This window comes from Ixodes scapularis, unplaced genomic scaffold (genome assembly GCF_016920785.2).
Source record: "Ixodes scapularis isolate PalLabHiFi unplaced genomic scaffold, ASM1692078v2 PGA_scaffold2__306_contigs__length_199485367, whole genome shotgun sequence".
Classification (NCBI taxonomy): domain Eukaryota; kingdom Metazoa; phylum Arthropoda; class Arachnida; order Ixodida; family Ixodidae; genus Ixodes; species Ixodes scapularis.
In genome coordinates, this window is record NW_024609857.1 from 8,091,916 (window position 1) to 8,112,095 (window position 20,180).

A 20,180-nucleotide genomic window follows, 5' to 3' on the forward strand; every position below is an offset into this window, starting at 1 on the left:
TTGTATCTCGTAACCCATGAACATATAAACTGGGTAAGGTGCCTCGTTCCCTTTGTTCAGCGTCACAAGTTTCTTTACTTGCGACCTCCGGTGTTTTTGTAAGACCGTCTGAGCGCAGTTTTCTGCGAACAGCTGCAATGATGGGAAAATGTCTGGAATACGGTTTTCTAGCTGTCGACGTATAAAGAACAAGTCCAACTGCTTTTTCTTCAAGGTGGAGTAGCATTCATGAAGTCACGCCTTTACCAGCAGGTGCTCTGCACGCATCACAATCTTGTGGCCTTCCTGTGTGTTAACATGGCGTTTGAGGTGTAGACTTTGAGGGACCACTTGCCTGTCGCGGCACACCTTGGTAAATTCCAGGTGCGTTTCGAATGAAGAGATGCTGCGGTTTATGTTGACATACCGCTTCGCCAGTTGTGCTGTCTCCCGCCCAAAGTCTTGGAGCAAAGACTTGAAGGTAAACATGTTCGGCAGATATCTGCCTGGCAGTTTACCTTTCCTTGACGTGCTAATCAAAAGACAGGGTGAGGCACTGAATTTTACAGTGTATAGGAAGCCTACGCACACGGGACGATACCTCCAATTTGATTCAAACCACCCGCTAAGTCACAAAGCGTCAGTAGTTTCGACACTTCTGATGAGGGCAAAGAATATATGTTCATCTGCAACAGACAAAAGGAAAGAGGAGCAAGCGATCACCCGTGACCTAAAAAATAATGGATACACAGGTAACTTCATTCGCCAGATCACTCACCGTCTAAACCGCAGTCGCCGAGACGGGCAACCTACTGGGACTGCACGTCCTAAACCGATTGCACGCATCAGCATACCCTACACAAAAGGGATAAGTGAAACACTACCCAGGATTTTTGCAAAAGAACACGTCACCGTGGCCCATAAACCTGTGACCACACTCGGGCGTTTTCTACCTCGGCCAAAAAGTCGTCCCCCCAAGGAAAGGGCCCAGGGTGTAATTTACCAAATATCCTGCACCCAGTGCCCCGCCTCCTACATTGGAGAAACTGAAAACTTCCAAGAACGGCTCCGTCAACACAAAAATGACGTACGCAACTTCGACCGCGAACGCAGTGCTCTGGCGGAGCACTGTGAAGTTAATGACCACCGTATCGGATTTGAAGATGCAAGCATTCTGGGTACTGAGACGAACCTACGCAAAAGACAGCTGATAGAATCCTGGCATATTCAAAACACCGCAAATAACATCAATAGGTCTCTAGGCACCTTACCCAGTTTATATGTTCATGGGTTACGAGATACAATCAAGACGGCGCAGGCGAAACGAAGACAACCAGCAATCGACAATGAAGAAGAAGAGATAGCCAGTTCAAAGAAAGACAAAGAAGCTATTATCCCGTTTAGTCGCCCCTGAGGAAGAAACAAACTGTTTCGAAACGTTGGGACAATTTTTCGACTTTTTGGTTGGCGTATTTCTTTATTCTTTACATTAGTGTGACTTTCAGTGCCTGTGAAATGGTACATGAACTGGAGCAATTTACAGCAATTTAGTTTATGTTATCGCTCCTAGTTCTTTAGCGTAATCACTCTAAATAATTTAGGACACTTCATGATAAGACATCTTTTACCTGTTCAGTAAAATGCGTTTAAGGGGAGATGCAGGTCGAAAAATCAGTTTTTTCGAGAAAAAGTGATTTTGCGTTTTTTAGTGTTTCAGTAGCTTTGAACGTTCGTCTTTTGCGTATAAAAGAATCAAGCCCGGATATCATAGTGAAATTAGTCGGACATGAGTTTTAAGCCCTTCTCGCGATGGAAAACAGCGCAAATCTGAGCCATTTTTGAGCACATGATTCTTTTGATCGCGGCGTCACCCGCCATTGCGTTCATTTCGGTGCGTGGCCCTTGCTGCTTCACTCTGAAACTGTCGTCGATAGTTTCGTATTCTGGTTGCAAATAATAAGAAATAAATGTTTTTTCCCGCTGCAAACGCGCATCACCAGTGGCCTTTAAATCACACGATGCAATTGTGGCTCCGCCATTGGCCGAGAGCAACGTGCTGTGCAGTGAAGCCTACTCACTGTTTTAGCATCACACTGCTCCTAAAATCAGAACCAACGATTTGTTCAATCATTCTGCTTTCTTCGTGATGGACGTCGACCGAAAACTCGACTTTCGAACTCGGAAGTTTCGGCCGACACACAAGTTCAAAGGAAGTCGCCAAAAGGGCAAGCGGAAAGCTTCAAAGAAGAAAAGTTCATCCGCGGCAGCTAACCCTAACCTCGGTCGGGGCTACGCTTCAGTGTCCGATCGCCTGAGTTTCGTCGGCAGTGCTGACGAGTTCATTAGTGCATCGGAAAAGAAGATCAGGATCTTTAAAAACGGTGAGATTGCTGGAGATGGTGGGAGCGTGCAAGTACTGTGATCTGCGAGATCGGCGCGATGAAATCTCTTTAGTGGCGCGGTATGCTCAACCTGCAGAAAATGCGAACTCGCCGTCCAGCAATTGGCCGCTAAATAGAAGGGTTTAGCATTGTTTCTGGAGCCGTGCTGTCAGAATGATGCGTGCCCTACGTCTGTGCTTTCGTCAACCCATTCTTCGAGGCATGCCTCTGCGACCGAGAACGTCAGTGGGGAGTCGTGTGGCAAGACCGGAAACGACAGCTCTTGGGACAGTTACGCCATGAATGTCAAGGCAGTGGTTGCTGCACGCGCAATCGGAATTTGACGCAAACCACTTTCACAGTTTTGTGTACTCCTTGGTCTGCCGAAGCCCATGCACCACAAGACCTTCGCTGGGATCACAAAAAAAGTGCACCTCGCCGTAACGAAAGCTGCCGCCGTGAACCTGGAATTGACCAGGAAGATAACAGCAGAAGAGGTGGAAGCTACTCAGCTAGCCATTATGTTAGACGGTACATGGCAACAGTATGGTACAGAGGACACAAGAGCCATAATGGCATTGGCACAGCAATATCTTTTGACACAGGACTATGCTTAGACACCAAAGTTCTCTCGAACTACTGTACCGTCTGAGCTGCAGCAGGTACAAGGATTTCGAGGATGAAGGAGAGGAGGAGGTCTGGCAAGCTTTCCACAAGTTGGTGCATGAGAAAAACACTGACAGGTCATCCCATGCCATGGAAACAGAAGCTGCAATGAGGATCTGGCAGAGGACCTCGTTGTATGCAACATTTCTTCAATTCATGACATTCCTCAGTGACAGAGACAGCAAGGCCTATGCTGATGTGTCTGAGGCAAACTTCTATGGGACTGCCCCCATTGTGAAAGAAGACTGCACAGACCATGTGGCAAAGCAATTGAGCACTGGACTCCAGGAGCTCAAGACACCAGTGCCACGGGGACAAAAGCTCACGAATGGAACTATCCAGAAGCTGCAGAGCTACTTTCAGATCGCCATCACCAGTAACAGATTAAGTGTCCGGGGAATGTATTGTGCTATCTGGGCATCTTACTTTCACTCCTGCTCCACTGATCTTGCCAGCAGCCACATGTTCTGTCCAGATGGCGAATCTTCCTGTTGCAAGCACAAGAGAGCACAAGCCCTGGGTGAACCAGTACCGCCACGCACTCCGATCCTCACAACTGCTCAGGTCAAGGGCTGCCCATTTACAAGAGGCTGATGGAAAAAAAGCTGCTGTCCCGCTGCGTACAAGGGAAGACTCAGAATGCTGCTGAGTCACTCAATGGCAAAATTTGGATGCTGTGCCCCAAGACGCTCGTGCACTGTCGTGGAGATGACCGCTGCCATTACAACCTTATGGTTCAACAACGGACACACAAGCTTTGAACAAGTGCTACAGGAGCTTGGCATCTTCGGATCTCAGGAACTCATCACGCTCAGCAATAAGTGCAAGAAGAAATGCATTGCCAGCATGACCACCAAAGGGACTGCTGAAGCAAGATCCCATCACCGCCAAATGATGAAGCGGGCGCGTGTTCAGATCACTGCTCGCATGGACTGTGAAAGAGCCACATATGGCGCGGCACGATTCTAAACTTCTGTGCCGTTTCGCAAAGCCCTGGCATGCATTGTGGTCAAATTTCATGTCAACTAGGCTGCTCTTTTACTAGTGCACATCCTTGATAACATTCAAACGTGTTTTTCTCCTTTTGTTGTTTTGTGTCATCTCCAGAGTTTGTGCACAAGAATTTTTGTACTTCTTGTCGTCCCATCTCAACTAAATTTGGCATGCTCATGCTCCGAGGTTTGTAGAATGCAACTGTCAAGGTTCTGTTACAATGTATATAACTATAGTCATACAAATTGCAAAAAATATTTGTCTGCCCTTTGAACATGCCATTTTCGTGGTCTCCAATTTTTTTTTTTTTAAATGAAGGAGATTTCACACACGTCATTCTTGGTGTTACTTGCAATCTGTGGTTCCCAGGGAACATATTGGCCTATTTTACAATGCTCTTTGATACTTATTGCAATGCCCCACGAGTGCACAAGGGTGCAGTTTTTTTCATATATGTACTGCATGCAGAACATCGTCAAAAGCAGCTATGTCGAAACTAATAAAAAAAATTTAGAAAGAGGAGATTAAGCCCTATAGACAGTGAAATTTTCATAAAGCTATTCCAAATATGAAAAAAAAAAAAAAGGTTTCCCTGGAGCGTGTACCCTTAAGGGGTCCATAAAACGCCTAACATCTACGAGAGAAATCACTAGGAGGCACATTGCTTTGCTCCTTGTATTGACCTAAACACCAGTGTGCATGAAGTGCTGCAGGTAGCTATTCACTGAAGGATTTTTTTTTTTTCTTTTTTTCTACTTCTAAGCTTTCAAGATTTCATTGCAGCACACTTTCTGTTCTACCTTCAGCGGAGCTGAACCAAATGAATCGCACAATGCCAATAGCTAGTTCTGCATGTGTTGGATTTGGAAGGAAAATAATAGCACTGGGCACATTGCATATATGTGACCTTGAGATTAAGGAAGAAGACCGTGGGGGAAGGGAAAGGAGAAATTAATGCCTTATCAGTGTTCTTCTTTTGTAAAAGTGATACCCCTGCCCTGCTTTGCAAATAGGAAGAGTTTATCCTGAGGATCAGGGCCCGTTTGCTCGAAGCACTAACCGCGGCTAAAGTTAGCCGCAGTACCTAGGAGAGGGATTTTGAGATCAGGTGACTGGGCACGGTAGGGATGCGGGGAAACATGGCAGTGCCCCAGTGAGTGAGCGCCGCTCGCTTTGGAACTAATATGTCGTTGTGGTTGCAATATCGGGCGCGTTAGTCAGCAACAGATGGTGCAGGAGGCTTTCGCTTTGCCTTATCTCACTTAAACCGCAAAGCATGGGCAATGACATCGCTGCATTTTTTAGATAGTGTTTCGATTCTGGGCACCCCTGAGCCTAAATGAACGCGATAATTGTCGGCATAGCAACGTCTTTGGAAAGCGGATTGTTGATAGGACACAAAAGCAGACGGCGTCCCAACAGACCTTTTTTCTAAATTATCCAAGCACCGAGATGCATGCTACGACTGTAGTTGCACGCGTCGCACGTGCTGGCGTCCGCAGTAGTAGCCATTCGAAAGCAAAAAGTATAAAATAAATTTTGCCTTGCATGCGCGTTCGTTAAAGCCTTATTATGATTTTTTACTTCAAATCTTTTATAAGAGGAAGGCCAGCGCGTGAATCGTAGAATTACACTTCAAGCGTTCTCCTCGCAATGCTTAGATAATTTAGAAAAAAGTCTGTCGGGACGCTGTCTGCTTTTGTGGGCTATCAACAATCCGCTTTCCAAAGACGTCGCCATGCCGACAATTATCGCGTTCATTTAGGCTTAGAAATGCCCAGAATCGAAACACTATCTAAAAAATGCGGCGATGTCATTGCCCATGCTTTGCAGTTTGAGTGAGGTAAGGCAAAGCGAAAGACTCCTGCATTATTCGTTGCTGACTAACGCGCCGGTATTGCAGCTACAACGACCTATTAGTTCCAAAGCGACCGGCGCTCACTCAGTGGGGCACTGCCATGTTTCCCCGCATCCCTACCGAGCCAGTCACGTGACCTCAAAATCCCTCTCCTAGGTACTGCGGCTAACTTTAGCCGCGGTTAGCGCTTCGAGCAAACGGGCCCAGATAGGCAAACCGACAGCAAAAGTTCTAATTGTCTCCTTCAACCCTGAACTGTTTTGGACAAGCCAAGCTTGCCATCGTGGCACCATTTTCAAACCGTTCAGGTTGAGCATAGCTCGTCTGCTTTCCCCGGTTAATGCACTCAACCAATATGGACAACCCAGGCTCATCCATGACATAGTTTGTGGCCCTGCCGACAGGTGGCAACACTGGCCTTTTCAAAAAGCTCTATTCGATCTTGCAGTAGAGCTGTTAAGGGCTAGTTTCCCCAGTGTTGTTACTGCGGGCAAACAAATGTCGACACAAAACTCTGGACAGCTACCGCCATCTATGAGCGACGGCATTAACCAGACAACCGGCTTGCAGTTGTCTGGTTGCCGCTGTCGCTCATAGATGGTGGCGACCTTTCCAGCCTTTCCACTCTGGTTTTCGCCAGAGTGGAAAGGCTGAATTTGTCTAGGCGTTTTCTTAGAAGTTGTCCTTGAGGTCATCCAAGAAGTCGTCCTTGAGGTCTTCCTTGACGTCCTCTAGGCACCGTCCTAGACGTCGTAAAGATAACAGCTTCGCTGGTCCTCCATCTTCCTGTGAAGTGGAAGGGCTCTACATTTTTGGTTAGAAGTTTGATTTGAAAGGCAACAAATTTGATTTTGGAGGCCACAATAGACCTTTCTCACCTGCCTGTTTGACTATGCCACCACTACTGCAGCGCATAGAGGGAATTTCAGTCATTCTAAGGTGCGACAACCTCGCTGGAGCTCTGCGTGTGTAGAGGACGAGATGACACAATCCCTCTTGTGCGCTACTGTCTGCCTCCTGTGAACTAAAGTTATGGTGGCGTCATGCATGCATCAAACATTTAGTGAGATCGGTCTATTAAACAGTCAAAAACAAGATATTTAAAAAAAAGAAAAAAAAAACTAAAAAAGGTTAAGGGGTTAATAACGATAGTGAGTGAGAGCAGACCCCGTCTTTTTCTCCCGATTGCAGGAGCAGAGGCAAGGCACCAAGGAGAACGTGCAGCGCAAGCAGGCCAGGACCGTGGGAGAAAGGGAGGAGTCCGACAACGAGATCAGCGAGAGTGAGTCGGAGGACGAGGACAACGATGTCATCTACAATCCCAAGAACCTGCCCCTGGGATGGGACGGGAAGGTTGGCACCTGGGTTCTCTCTGTCTCTAACGTCGACTCGACTGTTTCCTTTGAAAGACTGCTATAGAGCTTTCCGGATTATCTAGAGGCCACATGCCGACTCCACATTGCACTGCCCAGTGCGGGGATTTGCGGGGCCATCCCGACGTGTGCTTGGGTCAAACCGTACGCTCCGTACTGGCTTTCTCTCTCTTACCGCTGCAAGTTCAGAAACCAAAGCAAATAGAGTGAACACGTCACAAAGCTGACCTTGTTTCATCATCGTCCTGCTTTCTTTTCACTCTAAAATCGCAAAGTGCTAAGCCAACATGAGCCGCTCCTTCTATTCGTGAGAAATCCTTCACGCGCTGCACATCAGATCGGGGTGGTGCGTCAAAAAGTCTTTGGAAGGCGCTGCATATTTTCGGAATGGTCAAAAAGTGTAGGGTGCACTTCTTTCTTTTTTTAGGTACTTTAGGAAAAAGATTTACTCCCAGCCTGAAGGTTATGAATTCTATGAATATGAGGAACCCCATCCCATGGTTATCTGCTGTTATTTATTTTTGATTTTTTTTTAACCCATTCAATGTCACAGGCAAACCTAGTTTTCTCGCAGATGCAAGCTCCATTTGCTCTTCTCTAAAAGTTACAAATGCGAATCCATGTGCTTCTGAGCTGCTCCGGATGGGCTAGCACGAGGTTCCCTTTGACTCGGGCTCTTGTAGGTAGCTGAAGGGAAATTGACAAGCCATATTTGTTATGGTGGCGGCAGAGTCATAATTAAAAAGACCAACAACCATCAGTGAGGTATTTTCACTATCATCTCAAACAAATTGCTGCATGGTCTCTGCAGAAGAGGCATTGCAAGTTTGAAAAAGGCATCCACTTACCTGATGCATACTATTTTTAGTATACAGTATAAACTTGTTACAACAGACCTGTTTACACAAGACATTTGGATGTAACATACTTATTTCTGAATTTCGGTTAGTTTTCCTATTTGTGGTTTAGGTTCAACTTTGTATTTGCTCTCACAGAATACTTTTACAACAGTCTGAAATCTTGGTCACTATCAAGGTCTGTTATAACAAATTGAGACTACATGGAGCTCTTCTTTTTGGCAGAGATTAATTTGAATAAGCCCATCATTTCAGTGACAAGCACCAGTTGAAACCTTCTGGTCTTTGTTTCACTATTTTCATTTGTAAAAATCATGTTTCTAGGCAATTAAGTATTTTTTTTTTTTTTTTTCTGTGAGTGAGAGGGTAGAGCTCAAAAACTTCAAAATCCTGAAATTAATGCAGGTAAAAAACAGCTTGTTTCCCTATTCTATGTTTGCAGGATACAACAAGTTACTTTTACCTGCCTTGCCAATTCATATTCAAAAATAATGCCTGGAAATGAAGTACCTTATGTATGCACTCAAATGGTTATCACTTTTTTTTATTGGTTGTAAACGAGTGTCCACAAGTGTTTTTTCTATTGCTGTCCCAGTGTTGGCTCATTGCGTCTCATTTGCTTTCAGCCCATTCCGTACTGGCTGTACAAGTTGCATGGCCTGAACATCAGCTACACATGCGAAATCTGTGGCAACTTTATCTACAGAGGGCCCAAAGCGTTCCAAAGACACTTTGCGGTGAGGACAATTTCTTTCTTTCCTTTTAGGCAGTTGAGGCATCCCCGGCACCTTTCGCTATTTCTGTGTGTTTAGACCTAAATCCTCCCAATTTCGTACTCATACGGGTGGATTGCTGGAGTGCCGATAGTGGTGCCTTGGGTATGCCATTGTGTGAATTAAAATATTAAATGATTTGCAAATGCATTCGTTTCATTGAATACGCTCCTTGCTGTTTTATACTCGTACTGAAAACGCCCTTTTGTTTTGTCACCTAGGAATGGCGACACGCCCATGGAATGAGGTGTCTCGGGATCCCCAACACAGCCCACTTCGCCAATGTCACGAGCATCGAGGATGCTTTGACGCGTATGTGTCATTACGATTTTGTCCCATCATTCCTTATATTTCCTTGTTTTCAAAGGTAGTTTTGTGGCTTCGCCTGCTACAAATAACTCTCCAGCAAAAGTTACCTAAATTAGTCGACATGGTCAGACTTCAAAGTTTCGATAGTATTTGCCTCAAGATTGGTTCAACACAATAATAGACATTATGAGAACTGGAAACTACAAGTTGCAAGTCACAATAATATTTGTTTCTGCAAACTTATTGAAGTTTTAACTTTGGTCCGAGAGGCTGAGAGGGTCTACTGGCAACACTGGAAATGTGACGTCAGATGTTGTAATATGAGGCACAATAATGTTTCTGAAGCTGCCTACTCGACTTGCAAGTTATAGCACATGCATGACGTCGTCCTGCTGGAGAGCGCAGGAAAATTTTAATCTTCGTTTCGGCATCACCTTTATTGCCGTTTTACAAATAGCTATTTTGAATTTAGAGGTAATGCCAGAAAGAGTAAAACTTGGGCATTCCAGAAATGTGTTTAGTTTAGTTAGCTAAAAAAAACACCTTTGAACAGCCCAAGGTTCTTTCATTGATTTGTATCGAAATGGATTGATATGCCCGTTTCAGTTTGGAACAAGCTGAAGGACGAAAAGTCTAAGGAAAGGTTCCAGGCGGTGACTGAGGTCAGTGCCAACCCTCGGTTTTGTGAGCGTATATCTCAGCCTGTGTTGCATCCGGGGCTAAAAACACCGCCTTCTGTTGGCAGGAGGAGTACGAGGACACCCACGGAAATGTAGTCAACAAGAAGACCTTCGAAGATCTCAAGCGTCAAGGACTGCTGTGATACTTTTTTCTTCGAGGGAAGAGTTTCACAATCGTTTTTGCTGCATCACATTGCAACTGAATCATTGACTACAATTGGAACAGAAATAAAAGTGAATAATCTTTTATTTACAAAAGACAACATCATTTGTGAACAGGTTTATCTTCTACTCGGTTTATGACATCATAATAAAATATGTGCCGACATCTCTATTGTGCTGTTTACAATTTTTGGAAGAAGCTGACCTAGAACTGTATGTTAGATGGTCTTGCATATGAAAGATCCTTGTAGGTCCTGCAACATTTGTGGGGCTCATATAAGTCCAAGGACATTCACAAGTCCTTGGAACAATGCCGTTAGTCATGACACAGCCCCGACCATGCCTGCAGTGCACCTAATCCCACAATTTCTGGTCAGCTTGCCGAAGATGGATGACCATGGATTTATTTTTTAAAATCTCCCCGCAGCAATAACTTGCTGTGGTATCGTGTGACATTGCATGTTCTAAAACTATACAACACCCTTTGTTGACAGTGTCTGGAGGTATGAAAACATTTTGAGTTGGCACATTTCATAGGTAAGTTCAGCCATCTCAGATGTAACAGATCAACTTCTTGAGTAACTCAATGAGTGACAATGGAACTGAAATGCACAGCAGAGCTGTGCCTGGCACTACATGTTATGACCTAATTAAAGCAACCAACATGTATGGTGCAAGGTGTCTTGTGGGGTTTGCTAGATATCTTTCTATGTCTATAGTAGACATTGTTTGACAGGCACTTCTTTGAAGTTTGTTGGCTTGGAGAGAGATGGAATCGGAGGAGAATGTGCCACTTATGAGCAATAGTCTGTAATTCTAGGGGGAAAAAAAATTGTTACTCGACACGTTTAATACATTAAAAGGTTGCTTGCTAAGTAACTGTAGACAGGGTTAGGAGTGGAATTGCCACACCCAATTGTCTGTTTGAAACCACCAACTTTTGATAGGGGACCTTTGTATTCATCGAAGCATTGCAACCGCAAGTAGGTTCACAAAACATGCAGCCAGTTGCACTATTTAGTTTCGGATCATTTTATTTCTAAGTATCGTTGCAAACGATACCTAGACTCTATCGTTGCAAAAATGTTTGAGCCTGATCGGGTACTTTACAATTAACCAAATATAAAACTAGATATGGCACTAAGTGACCAGAGTTACTGGAACTCAATATGCGCAACATCGTCGGCAATTCCTTTTGAAATATAAGCAACATTTTTCTTTGTAAGAGCGGTTTTTTCACATACTTTCTGAGACATCGGAAATGGGTAAGTTTTGGCTCGTGGGCAACATACAGTTGGTGCTATTCATGTCTCTTGCAGATGGATCACTTACGGAAGCACAACATTCTAAATGATAACAATTAACTATGTATATACATAAACTGAAGGTGCACAACGCTATTTACATTCTCTTTGCTTGTTGCAAAGTTTAAATAAAATCATTGCTCTTTGGGATGCATGGACAGTGAACCTATGTACATGGAGTTCATACATGTATGCATGTGTTAGTGACAGATCTGGGCCCTGATGCCTGTTTTCAGGTAAAAACGTGCACAATCTAAACCTGCAAGCAGATTAAATTAAATTTGTTTCAATACAGTTGAAATGAGCAAGTAAAAACGAAATATCACAATAGCATCTCCACGAAAGGGCCATTCTTACCAAACGAATGGGGTGCAGTTTTGGTACATCAACAAACTGCATACTTTCAATACTGCCCTCTAAATTCGAACTTGAAATAGTAAAGTTTTGCCACAAAATTGCCTCTGGGAGTTGAGAATTCTGCTGAAGGTGCATTACTTTTGATTTCGAGCTTCCTTTTTCATTTCATGGAGCATGAAGGGTCTTGTGGCAACCTGTGGTTCCCATGGGACATTTCTAGAGGATAATACCCTCAATTTCTGGAGGCAATCCATATGCTTTTTTCACAAAGTGTTAAGGTATTGCATTGTAAGAGGGGTTCAAGAAGCCCAGTCTGTTTTTCGGATGATGATGAGGTGAAATTTTGTGAATGGTCCTATTGTGTTGTTGGATACACAATGTTCAGTTCCTAGGGGGAAACAATATTTTTGGCTGGGGTTCCAGATTACACCCTAACGATTTTATCAAGATTTAATAAGGAATAACAAAGTACTGTAATTCGCCTACATTTTCAATCATCAAATGTGTGTTAACACATACATTAACCAACATGTCAAGGTTGTATTTACAGTCGTCTACCTAGTGTATGTCTATGTACATATATATCTACTCTCGTGCAGCTAAGTATTCAAATTTCCTTGTGAAATAACCAGCAGTATCTCGTTCGATAGTAGATAATTATATCACATTTCTCAGCAGGTTATTTTGTGTACTAAGCCAGGTGTCATAGTTTTGCCCTAAATGGGCAAAATATTGAATCACAAACTGCCAGTGCCTAGAATCTCTACCAAAATAATTCCACAAAAAATGTCAAAAAACGAAAGTTCATGAGAAAAGTAAGGATAGAGGAACATTGTACAAATGACCACGGTAGCACATAGTGTAGCATCAAAAGTTTGTTGGCTGCAAATCGGTACAAGCTTGTGCATTTTTTTTTAAACTGTTCTGCCTAGTAAGATTAAAGCAACAGCACTCATCACGTTTTGTTAAAAGTGCAGGTACAACGGACACTGCTAAGTTGACCACATCTAAAATCAGCAAAATTACAACTTTTAGTTTGTTACGCAAAGGTTTCATGAGTCACTTTACTGATTGTTCAAAGTGCAGCTATGAGCCTGCCATTACCCTTGCATGTGAGCGGTTCGCTCCAATATACATCGCCTTAAATGCAGCATTCATGCTTAGAGATATTTTGTGAGCACATTTTTAAACGTTGTTCAACCACACTTTTATAAATTAAAAATCTTTCCAAACTATGAATGTGTTGAATTTGACCTCAAGGTCGCCAACTCGCTAGTATGGTATATCACGGACGCTTGTACCTGCATGTTAGTAAACTGATAGTACTTGTGGAATCTCCATAGTGTTCACTGCATTACCCACAATCTGTGACAAAGGCATATAATGTGCTTTCGGGGAAAAGAGAGTTTCTGGTGCGACAATCGGGGTGAACAGGGTAGAAACCGAAAGACACTCTTCTCAACACGAAAGCAGTGTTTAAAAAAAACACACGTCTCGCGCTCCTCAACTTACTGGTGTAAGAACATGATAATTTGTTTTGGCGTGCTCCTCTGTCGAACCTCTAAGTATATATACACGGTTCGTCGACTGTTGCATGGAAAGTCGTCCTCTACTTCAAGCCGCCACTGGGTGGAATCCTCTGATTTCTGAAGACAGTATTCTGAAGGGTACGTTTCCACCTGTCCACGGTGTCCTTCAGCTTCGTGAGCCATGTGAGCTGGTGGGAGAGATGTCGGAATGGACAGACTTAATAAACTCGGCACGGTCTTTCAACTCTCTACAACATGGGTTCTCAAACCGTGCCCTAGGAATACAGGTGCTTCCCAGAGTACCTTCAGGTGTTCCCTGATCTCCCAAGTCTCGTTGACCGTCCTTGCTTCTGAGCGGTGTTGGGAAGTACTTCAAGTACAGGGTGTCACAAAAGAAAATTTACACGGTCTTTTTTACCGCAAAAATAAACTAGGCATCGCCGAACGCTCATTCTCCGCCCAAAGGTAGAGCTAGAGGTCACAACCAGATGCCAAAGTATCAGCCCGATCCGATAACTTAATCAAAAGTGATAAGCGATTTTCTGAAAATTTCAATGGGAAAATGGCGGCCGACGGAGTTTTCAAACACATGGGGTTGTATGGCACCAGAAACCGAAAACGGGCAAAAATGGGCTCCATTTTCCCATTGAAATTTTCAGAAAATCATTTATAACTTTTGATTAAGTTATTGGATCGGGCTGAAACTTTGGCATCTGGTTGTGACCTCTAGCTCTGCCTTTGGGCGGAGAATGAGCGTTCGGCGATGCCTAGTTTATTTTTGCGGTAAAAAAGACCGTGTAAATTTTCTTTTGTGACACCCTGTACATTAAGCACTACTTCAAGTAGATGGAAAGCTTGTACTTTACTTGAAGTACATTCTCTGAGTATGTGTACTTGTTTGTAGTTTACTTAACATACTATTTTTTCTGGCACTTTCCGAGGAAACTACGACTCCCGACTTCAGAGCACATTCCCCAAATTTGATCTTGTTAAATTTGTATCACAAAATGATGCTTTGTCAACTCTGAAGAAATACTGGGAGGAATATTTATAGGGTAAAGATAGCCCAAACAAACCTTTTAGGGATATTCTACTTTCACCAGAAACGCGAGCAGACAATGCATTGCTCCGTTTGTACTGGGGCGGCTTTCCCACAGCATTTCGAGCTCTGGCCAGTTCTTGCTTGGTCAGCGCATGCGAGGAGGTTAAAAATATTGGGAAAGGACACTCCTCCCCGAGAGGATTGCTTGCTGAAGTTCCGCAAGCAATCCTCTTGGGGAGGAGGGATTTCCGAATTTGGTGCCATTCCGAAAATAACCACTTTCTGGCCACTTCACTTTATCTACAGTGTTTTCTTTACCCAATATTCGCTGCCATTTTCGAAAATAACTGATGCCGCCCCGATTACCCCTGGAACAATGCATGCCAGTTAGAAAAAAAAAAATGTATAGAGGAAAGAAAGTGCAGCATGATAGATGTTAAAAAGTACTTTTACTTCACTTTGAAAGCACATTGCGGTTATGGTACTTTACTTCAATGACATTCTTTGCCAAAAGCTTAGAGCCCACCGCGCGCGCAGCCGGAGCGAGCTCACTCTTGTGCAGCGGCGCCACTACCGTCAGCACTCGCTGGCAGCGAGGTTTTCGAGAGTGAGGGCGAACTTTGCTCTTGCGTCACACTCACCGCGTTATCAAAGCGAGCGCGACGCAAGAGCGAAGTTCACACTCACTCTCAAAAACCTCGCAGCCAGCGAATGCCGACGGGAGCTGTGCCGCCGCACAGAAACGAGCTCGCTCCGGCCGCGCGCGCGGTGGGCTCTAAACTTTTCCAAGGACTGAACATTGCGCCCAGTGTACTTACTACCTTCATTTGAAGTACTGTACATAACCTCTCATTTACTGTGTACTTTATCAAGTACCTTTTATATGCATTTTGCCCAACACTGCTTCTAGGTAAACAGTTTTCCCTGCTAAAGCAATGTTTTAGCGGATTAACTAATCTACTAACGCACAACTGCGTGCCGAATACTCCCTAGCATGGGCACCACTGTTTGCATGGCCTATGAGCTTCTGTACCGCTTTACTGCATTAACGCCGAGACTGGGAGCGGTTCCTCGGCTGCCATTCAAGGCAGATGGAGGTTCCTCGAGGGCGAAGAGTTTGAGAACACTTGAACATGTTTTCAAACCTAGACATTTGAATTTTTACTTAGAAGGGCATTCGACGTTCTTATCATGCTCGCGGCTAACTCAAAGGTTGAGGTTGGACAACCCCGTGATCTTTGTATGGATTGTGTGCATTCTAAGTAATTCCTGCATGCGCACTGGTTCTAAGTAATTCCTGCATGCGCACTGACAACCAGTCATAGTGACCTACTGGAACAGTCTCACTATCATCCAGTGTTACAGGCAAAATAAAAGAACGCATTGCCGACCTACGTCACTTCAAAATAAAAGGAACGCTTTACCGCCACCGTTACCGATAAAAAGTAACTTACATTACTTTTACGTTACTTTCTATTTATAAATTGACGGCAACAGCGTTTTTTATTGTTTTTTTTTTATCGATAGCGTTTTCTGACATTGGTACTAAGGGCAGAGGCGTTGAGGTTTTTCTAAAGTGGGACTTTTGCGTGGGGAAAGAGGCAAAATACTGAAGGTATGTGGAATGAGTGCAATAACTGGCGACTTGGCGCCTATACGCCTATACGCTACGAGCGAATGGGACCTATGAAGCAGTGTCAAAAGCGCAAGTCACTAGGCTTTTCTTTTTTTTTTTTATAATTGGTTCAGCGACGATGGCACAAGTAAAGAAAACATAACGATCACCATAATTGTGCACTTTTGACCCTGTCTGAGTGATCCCACCAGCTCATTTCATCGGCTGCGTCTGGACTTGAGGTAAAACTAAGTACAGAAACACACACACAAAAAAAGTCAAGTGTAGTTTTTCCAGGCGGGAAGAGGAGGTAACGAGTACCCGTTATTCGAAATAAGTAGCGTAAGTACGTCACCCGTTACTGTTTTGGAAAAGTAACGAGTACGTTACTACGTTACAGAAAAAAGTAACGCGTTACCGGTTACGCCATTACTTGTAAAGCGTTACCGCCAACACTGCTATTATCCATGTTTCAAGAATATTTCCCTTAAGAAATTCCGACTGTTTCAAATTTATAAAGATGTAGAATGCCCCGGTGGCAATTGGTTCGTCGAACGACGTTTCATGGACAAATCGTTTCGTCGACACTGCGATGTTTCATCGACAGATCGTTTCGTGGAAACGAGCACCCGCTCAAAACTGCCCTAGGCATCGTCTTTTTCATCTCTTACAAGCGCATGTACCTTAAGTTTCCGGCATTCCTTTCAAAACCGCAAAAAAGAAAAAAAAAAGTTTGTCGACGAAACGTTTTACGGTGGTGCTGTCGACGAAACGATTGTCGACGAAACGTTACACTGTCGACGAAACGTGTGTCCATGAAACGTGTGTCCACGAAAAGTTGTCCACGAAACGTAATTCCACGAAACGAGTTTCGACGAAATGATAGGGACCCAGAATGCCCTACTCGTTTTTATTGCAGACTATATTTATGGTTTGAAAAAGTATGTGCGCATCATTGGCTAAGCTTTTCAAATATTTTTGTTATGAAGGAAACTTGGCATAATCTACGGGCCAGTAAATGGATGAACAAGAGAAACAACTGTGGAATTAATAGAGTAAAAAATGCGGATTGATGAATTGATCTATTACCTTTCCACTTTCGTTTTGTGCCTGGAACGTGTGGACCGTGACAATTTGTTGAAACCGGTTTAGGCAGACGAATACAAAGGCATTTTTCAGGTTATTGGCTGAAAACGATAGAAATATAAGTGAGCATGGTTTCTGCATCAGGACGTCACACGGACTTTTAAAATATGAAAGCAGTAAACTTTCAACGTCCAGCTCCTTACCTGATCCATCTTGTACGGTGACGTCGTGGATGCATATCCTGTCCAGGGACAGGGGCTGCTTGTAGACCACATACTTGAAGCCCCCTTCATGAATGGAATTGCCCTTGCTGCAGGTACTGGCCCAGTTTTCTGTGATGGACGATTTCTGTGCAAGTAAAGCGTGATTTTTTTTAAGGTATAGTGGATGTTGTGCCAAATCACACGGAAAGATATGGGCTTATTCTCTGTGCAAAAGCTGTCATCCGATATGGCAGTTTTTTTTTTAAGCTGATCAATCTCTTCACAAAAGTCATCGTTTCAGGAACCATGAATTGAAATGCGCGTTATACGACATTGCTTCAGTGTAAACCAGCAACGTAGCCAAAACTCTTTTTTTTTCAGTGTGGGGGGAGGAGGGGGGGGGGGGAGGGGAGGTTTGCGTTTCTATGATTTGGGAATCCCCGCCCCTGCCCGTTTCGATTTGGATGATCATCGTACCGGCGTGCGGTCGTGTATCACTAGTGCGTGATGCACGTTAAAGACCCCAGGCTAGCGGTTGTGCCGCACTGGCTAAATTGCTCATCTACAGCTGGGAGACTCGTCGCCCTTGGAGGCAGACCAAGTTCTAGGCTGTATAAACATACACACAACCCCAAAAAGCTATATATGCATATAGCCTACACATTATACAGGATTGCCAACATTTCGCCGAGGGCCGCTAAAACTTTATATGAACCTCCCCTTTTGCACTCTGGCTACGCCCGTGGTCTGTATTGCCCTGTATTATCTGCTTGCTAAATGAGACTCCTTATTTCTTGAGAACAAAATCAATATACTTAAAAAAAGTAATATGAACTAAAAAATAATAAAGACAAAAAAAAGCTTCAGTTCTACTATTACTATTTTCATAATAATCAGTACGATTGGATAAAATGTTGAAGGATACGATTGGATAAAATGTTGAAAGAATCATCAACGAACAGCACCCCCTTTCTGTGCCACTAAAAATAACTGCCAATTTTTAAACTGAAATTAGATCTGTTGACACTGTAATGTTTAATCTTGGGAGAAAAGCAAGACTTCTCAACTCTTTTGACCTGAGGATCTCTTGGTTGGTGACCATGCTGGCTCCTCCATGTTCCCTTCATGCACATGCAAACACCAATAAAACTTAAAAAAGAGACACAACACACATATTCTCACGGCTTTCAAGAAAACTGTCTGTGACCAGTAATTTTCTAAATGTTCGAAAACTGGCCAAAACAAAATTAATTTTTATACCATAAAAAAGAAGGAACATAAAATGACTTTTACAGCATAAAAAAAGCACTTCATCTTACTTTTTTTTGATCATGTGACAGCACTGGGTTTAGGAGAATATCTCATTATCTGTCGCCGAGAGAAACGATCTTGAACTTGGGCTTTACTGGTAAACATACTGTTTACATAGCCCTTCGCAAGCATTTAAGGAGGACAGTGACAGGTGCACAAAAGTAGAGGTAAGTATATTGTATGAAACATAGCACCGACTGAACAACACCAAATATTTCCAACTTGATGCGCTCTGTTCCGTAAATAGTGCACAACGCTACTAATGCAAGCGCGTGCAAAAAATAATAAAAAAATTAGGGGTGGTTAGACGCACTTGTTTAAAGAGCCATCAAAAGAAACCATTTTTAAGTGAAGAGCGGCAACATAAAAAGAGCGTGCCACTTTTTTTCTTTTTGTGGTGGTTACGGCGAATTTTACTTATTAAGCGTTTGCTCAATATGTTTTTTTTAAATTTTATTATGAGACTCACTATTAGGAGAATAAGGACCTTGTCCGGTGTGCGTATGATAGCACAAAGCTGACAAAACGCAAGTTTTTTTTTTATGCTGTCCTCCACTTTTTTTTTTTAACTTGACTTATTATAAACTTAATTATACTAAACTCTTCAACAAACAGGCCCCTTGACAGTGACCAATACAGTACCTATCTTACTGCTGAGAGGGTTTTAACAGAAATGCACAGTATGTCCCGTGCATTGCACCCCAGCAACGATGACATGTAGAGAATATTGCAATAGGAACGCAGCCGGCCATATAGTTCGCTTATATACCGTATGATTTGCCAAAGAACGGCCGAAAGATTTTTCTATGAACTATGCGTCGCTCATGAATAAGATAGGTACTCTGTTGGTCACTGTCAAGGGGCCTATTTATTGAAGAGTTTAGTATAATTAAGATTAAAATAAGTCAAGGTAAAAAAAAAAAAGACCTTGAAAATGCAACTAACTCCGGCGCGCCAACGTAGAAGTAAACAGGGCGTCAAAAAAAAAAAAAAAAAAAAAAAAATTACATTGTATTTCTTGTTGCAAAAGTAAACTAGGCATCGCCGAACGCTGATTCTCCGCTCAAAGGTAGCGCTAGAGGTCACAACCAGATGCCAAAGTTTCAGCCCGATCCGATAACTTTATCAAAAGTTATAAGTGATCTTCTGAAAATTTCAATGGGAAAATGGTGGCCGACGAAGTTTTCGAATACATGGGGCTCTATGGCACCAGAAACCGAAAGCGGACAAAAATGGGCTCCATTTTTCCATTGAATTTTTTAGAAAATCACATATAACTTTTGATCAAGTTATCGGATTGGGCTCACACTTTGGCATCTGGTTGTGACCTCTAGCGCTACCTTTGGGCGGAGAATGAGCGTTCGGCGATGCGTAGTTTATGTTTGCGGTAAAAAAAAAATCTTGTAAATTGTTTTTGTGATACCCTGTATATATATATATATATATATATATATATATATATATATTTTTTTTTTTTATCGCTATTCCCACTTTTGCTTTGCCGGCCTACGTCTGTAGCACAAAAGGTAGCACTCTAAAGTTTTTGTAGCGTTTACTGCTTTAGCAGTTTTAATGATGCTCCCCCCATCAAGGGAAATCGTCTATTTATTTTTACTAGCCAAAACTGTAATTACGCAAATTAATCAAGCACTTTATTATCTGAAACGCGGACGATATAAAAAAGCCCAGGTGAGCGCGTGGC

The 20,180-nt window shown here is 43.2% G+C and overlaps 2 protein-coding genes across 2 annotated transcripts in view; one reads left to right on the forward strand and one right to left on the reverse strand.

The window, feature by feature from the left end:
• Window positions 1-2,969: 2,969 nt before the first annotated feature.
• On the forward strand, window positions 2,970-10,012 carry LOC121836875 (splicing factor 3A subunit 3-like). Its single transcript, XM_042292162.1, has 6 exons — window positions 2,970-3,056; window positions 7,069-7,230; window positions 8,734-8,844; window positions 9,102-9,192; window positions 9,796-9,851; window positions 9,935-10,012. The coding sequence occupies exons 1-6, from the start codon at window positions 2,970-2,972 to the stop codon at window positions 10,010-10,012; spliced, it is 585 nt and encodes a 194-aa protein (XP_042148096.1).
• Window positions 10,013-10,098: 86 nt separating this feature from the next.
• Window positions 10,099-20,180, reverse strand: part of LOC8037437 (pleckstrin homology domain-containing family G member 7) — a 38,131-nt gene continuing 28,049 nt past the window's right edge. Inside the window, exons 15-17 of the mRNA XM_029987282.4 lie at window positions 17,168-17,312; window positions 16,968-17,065; window positions 10,099-13,409 (exon numbers count right to left, since the gene is read on the reverse strand). Coding sequence (XP_029843142.2) covers window positions 13,302-13,409; window positions 16,968-17,065; window positions 17,168-17,312 — 351 coding nt within the window. The 3' untranslated portion in view covers window positions 10,099-13,301. The remainder of the gene's footprint in view (window positions 13,410-16,967; window positions 17,066-17,167; window positions 17,313-20,180) is intronic.